The sequence below is a fragment of the Rhinolophus ferrumequinum genome, chromosome 23, assembly GCF_004115265.2.
Source record: "Rhinolophus ferrumequinum isolate MPI-CBG mRhiFer1 chromosome 23, mRhiFer1_v1.p, whole genome shotgun sequence".
NCBI classification, from domain to species: Eukaryota; Metazoa; Chordata; class Mammalia; order Chiroptera; family Rhinolophidae; genus Rhinolophus; species Rhinolophus ferrumequinum.
Window position 1 is genome coordinate 928316 of NC_046306.1, and position 4724 is coordinate 933039.

Below are 4724 nucleotides of genomic sequence, written 5' to 3' on the forward strand. Positions count from 1 at the left end.
TTACTTTCTGTTGCTTTAATGTTCGGCAATCGGAGTGTATTCCTGTCAGCCCAGCAGGTGCCTGGCCCTCCCTCCACTCACTCACTGCTCGGTGTGCAAGTTACTCGGTGATACAAAAATAACCACTACAAATTCTCTGTATCTGGCATATAAAAACTGAGCAAAAGGATCTCAGTGGTCGTTACCTTAAAAGAAAACATCTCAAAAAAATACAACACAGGTTTTTCACTTCTGCAGTATGTTTTTCATATAAAACACTAGTAAAATAGGCTTCTTAAAAATTAAATAGTGAAATAGCAACCAAATTATATACATCATTACAGTACAAGTGAATGAGCCAACACATCCAGTCCCCAGTTTCTCTGGCGGTGACGGAGAGGCCGCCGTGTGTGGCTCGATGGCCTGACTTTCTCCTGAGGTCGCAGTCAGTTGAGCAAGAGCGGCGCACAGACGGAGAGACGGACCCTGGGAAGACTCGCAGCCCTGGGAGGTGGGGTTTTATTGCTTGCTGTTCTAGGCCTTCTCTGCTGCCCACACCCTGGACCCTCAGCCCGTGTGTGGCCTCTGGGACGTGCAGACGAGCTACGCAGATGAGCCTGGGTCACAAAGCTCTTGAGGCCTGGGCGGGGAGGTCCTGGTCTTTGGGGTCCACCTGAGCCCCAGATGGTGAGTGGAGCCCCCGGGCCCCAGGGCAGGCAGCAGAGGCCAGAGCATTGGCCCCCAGGGGGGTGACCACGGCTGTGACCGCCCGCCTGCACCCGTGCAAGTGTCTACGTTCGGCGCCGCTTAGCGGCACTGGGGCTGGAGGGGTTGCTGTTGGCGGTCAGGACCTTGTCGGTGACCCGGCTGCGCTTGCGCTTGTCCGCCCCTTCCTTGGCCCCCAAGTCGGAGGCGTTCTTCTCTTTGTCTTTGCCAGACCTTTCGGTTGCTTTCCCCAAGCTTCCTGAAGATGAGAAAACTGGGAGACAAAATCATTTAGCTGAAAACAGAATATCCAGAATTTTATTTCATCTTCCTGTTCAGTTAAAACATTCTATATCCACAAACTCAACACTCTGAACCCACAAGCCTCTCCTGAGCTGCGGGCGGTCCTGACAAGGGCCCGGTCCTCCTGAGGACGTGCCTTGGGCAGCACTGGCTCAGGCTGTAGGACCCTGTCCCGCCCGGGGGAACCGGCTGACACTCGGTCTGCCCTGTACTGAGACGACCCACACACTTTCACGTGGACCGCCTGCCCTGCATACTGGGTCTGCCTGACTGGGCCTCAGTGCCCGAGGCCGCCGCGGTGCATTCATGGTGTCGGCCACACACGTGCTGTCCACAGGGCCAGGCTCCTGCCTGAGTACATGGAAAGTACTTCTCAACTGTGGGACCAGGCAGAGCAGCTCTGGCTGCCAGGGACCAGAAATCCAGGCCAGGATCTGTGGCTACATTCTGTGGGGAGGCCCGGCCAGGGGTGGGGTGCCATGTCCCTCGGGGACCCCAGGGAAGGGACGGGGTGTGTTCCGTACTTACCATCGTCGGCCCCGTTGTGGGGGTCCACATCTTCCTTCATTTCCTCCTTCATTTCCTCTTCAATGATCACCTTTCCTGTGAGGGAGATGGCTGCCATTTCCCAAAGGCCCACACTGGTGGGGGGCTCAGGCTGCCCGGCCCCTTCTAGAGAAGCCGACGGCTCTTGAAGAAATCCTCCTCCACCGTGGCGGGCCGAGCCTCAATGCCAGTCACCCTAACTCCTCCCCAAGGCTCGTGACCTTCACCCTGATACCACAGCCTGCCTTTCGAGCTCCCAAAGCTGACCTCGCCTGAGTCTCACCTTCCCGGACTTCCTGGATGATTTCTTCTGGGAGGACGAAGTTCCTCTCTGGGTTCGGGAATGGAAGAATCTCAGACTCATGCTGGTGGCAAATAAGGCATTTTATTTTTAGAAACAAAAAAGAAAAGATGATTTTGGCAAGTGAGTAAAACTGCGTATGAGCCAATTCAGGAGCACCCCGGGGACGCACAGAGCCATCTTGGGGGGCTGCTGAGGTACGCATGAAGGGGTGAAGACCGCTCGTTCTTCTGCTGGCACAATCGATGGGCCCAGAGAAGACGCAAGTACATTGCCAACACTGGCAGGAGTCAGGAGGGGGACGAAAGACGGTTTAGTGTCACCTGAGACGACACTCAGGCCCTCAGGGACACAGGCCCTCAGGAGCAGAAGCGGGCAGCAGCTGTCGCCTTCAGAAGGCAGGGACAGCCCTGAGGTTGTCTATGTGGGAGCAGTCTGAAGACACTGAGGGTGTCGGCCGGGAAAGCCACCTGCAGACAGCAGGTAAGGAGAGCAGAGGGCGCCGGGCACCACAGCCAGCCTGTCAGGTTCCACCTGTCCTGCAGGGCACGCATGCCAGAAGGCGGAGCGCCTCGGACACAGGGAGCGCCCGAGGAAGGCAGGTGAGCTGGTGGGAGGCGATGCCACCCTGCCACTCTCAGCGGCCGTGTTAAACCAGGCAGCCAGCTCTGGGAGCTGCGAAACCCCACAGGATGCTGGGTGCCCCGCTGGTCGCCCTGCGGGTGGGGTCCAGGGCACAGCATCACCTTTATCCCATCTGCCTACGGCAAGGAGACCCAAATGACTCAAACGACTTGTCCAAGGCCAACAGGAAGCGAGGGGCGCACGGGATCCGGACGCTCTCCATCTGTGATGCGCACGCACGTCTAGGATGGACGGCTGGCGTGGCCCAGAGCCCAGCAGGGAGGCAGAGCCGTCCCTAACCCAGCCCAGGCCCGCTCCTCGGCCCCCAAGTGCTGCCGCCCGGCCTGACACCTGCTGTTTCTCTGCCAGGAACACCCACCTGTCCCTGCTGACCGTCCTGGTCACTAGGTAACCGGGCGAGCTGGGAATTCCATGGGGCCTGGGACCCTGCCTGCCTGGTGCTCATCTGAGCCTGGCTGGAATCCGGTCACCTTCCGGCCCAGAGCACTCGGGGGCCGCCCGTAAGAGCCACGGTGGCCGGGGCTCCCGGCTCTCTTCCTGAAGAGCCCTCCACTGACCCCCCACCTAAAAGGGGCTGTGTCCGGGGGCCCAGCTTCCATCACTGGGGTCTGTGCTGCTTGTAGGACCCTTGGAACCACCTCGTTTAATGACACGTCCCCAGCGGCATGGCAGGTTCTCTGAGGACAGGGCCTGGGGGGGACCCCGCCGCCGCTGCGTCTGAGGGAAGGCGGGTCTCTGGCCTCGGGAACTGGGGGGGCGGGGGCCAGCTCACCAGCGCCTGCATGTCGTACATGGTGCTCAGGTGGTCCCAGATGACCTTGGACGGCACCTGCCGGCCGATGTTCTGGCTGAACTTGTCCCTGATACAGATCATGTGGAAGTGGCGGTTCACACCTACGGGAGAGGAGGCAGGGGTCAGCGTGGGGGAGGCGACGGGGTGGGAGTGAGGAGAGAGGGGGGGGCAGGGGGCGGGGGGTGGAGCAGGGGGTGCTGGGTGGGTGCAGAAGGGGAGAGGCGTCACGGGGGTGTGGGAGGGGCCTGGGCCCACGGGTGCACAGTGGGAGGTGCAGGAAGGCGCAGGGTCAGCGGGGGGAGGGGGCGAGGGGGTGGGAGGGCCCCGCCCTGCGCGCGCCCCCGGCCGTTGCCCTGCCCGCCCCGCCCCCACGCAGGTCCGCGGCGCTCCGCTCACCGACGGGCTTGTGGCCCAGCATGGCGTGGAAGAGGCACACCTCCACCTCGGGGCTCCACACCACCGTCTCCTCGGCTGGGCTGGTGGCCGCCTCCCCCGGACCCTTGTCGCCCGCCGCGCCGCCGCCGCCCACCTCAGCCTCCCCCATAGCCCGGCAGCCCAGCGACGAGCCCCGGGTGGGAGCGGGCGCGGCCACGGGCTCCGCGCAGGCGCACTCGCGGGGGGAGCGCGCTCGGCGGGCTCGCGCTCGGGCTCGCCCGCGGCGCCGGCGCCGGCGCAGGCGCAGCGGAGGCTCGGTCCCGGCGGGCGCCCGCCGTGTCCCCTTGCGGCGCGGCGCCCCCTGGCGGCCCGACCCTGAAGCGCAGTACCGTCCGACCCCGCGGACCTCCGGAAATGGAGTGGATTTGAGGTGAGGGATGGAAACGCTCTATCTTAGGCTGTGGCGCTCGGGCTGCACAAGTCTGGGTAAAGCCCACTGACTGTAAATGGCGGAATTGCAAATTATACCCCATAAAGCGGGAAAGAAAAAAAAGAACAGGCAACTGTCAGTTCTGCGAGTTAAAAGGGCTTCGACTGCGTCTGTCTGGCCTCTGGCCTGAGCGCTGCACGGACGGGCTCCTGCGCACCGGGGCAGGGGCCGAAAGGGCCCCGCCGCTGTGACCGCCGGCCTCCGGGCTGAATGACTGGGGTTACCCCGGGCGGCGGAGCGGTTTGGGCGGGGGCAGGGGTGGGGCCCGAGTGCGTGTTAATGGCTGGTCGGCACCGGGGGCGGGGCCGGGACCGTGCCGCTAACTTGGGGCAGCCCAGTGACGAATTCAAGGCAGCACCCAATCAAGGCCCGCCGGGGCCCCCGGCTCCGCCCCCAGCCCTCCTGTCCCAGCCCCGGGCCCGCAAAGCCACGCCCCCGCCGTGCCCCGGCGGAGAACGCTGCTGCGCAGGGCGCTCTTCGCCTGCCAGTGGTGTAGACTCTCGCTGGGGCTTCCGGGTCCCTTCCTCTGGGGCCTGCCAGCTTGCGAGTCGAGCAGCGCGCTGGGCTTCTTTAGGTCTCAGCTTCCT

General features: G+C 63.2%; 1 protein-coding gene across 1 annotated transcript; it reads right to left on the bottom strand.

Moving 5' to 3' along the window:
• On the bottom strand, nucleotides 1–3884 carry MRGBP (MRG domain binding protein). Its single transcript, XM_033094203.1, has 5 exons — nucleotides 3669–3884; nucleotides 3252–3373; nucleotides 1817–1898; nucleotides 1516–1590; nucleotides 1–958 (listed from the first exon to the last, which is right to left on the bottom strand). The coding sequence occupies exons 1-5, from the start codon at nucleotides 3814–3816 to the stop codon at nucleotides 771–773; spliced, it is 615 nt and encodes a 204-aa protein (XP_032950094.1). The 5' UTR covers nucleotides 3817–3884; the 3' UTR covers nucleotides 1–770.
• Between the last annotated feature and the right edge of the window lie 840 nt (nucleotides 3885–4724).

Coding starts and splice junctions, on each gene's coding strand:
- MRGBP (XM_033094203.1), bottom strand. CDS start 3,816: ATGGGGGAGGCTGAGGTGGGCGGCGGCGGCGCGGCGGGCGACAAGGGT. Junction 3,374..3,668: donor GCTGGGCCACAAGCCCGTCG/GTGAGCGGAGCG, acceptor CCTCTCCCGTAG/GTGTGAACCGCCACTTCCAC. Junction 1,591..1,816: donor CATCCAGGAAGTCCGGGAAG/GTGAGACTCAGG, acceptor TCTCCCTCACAG/GAAAGGTGATCATTGAAGAG.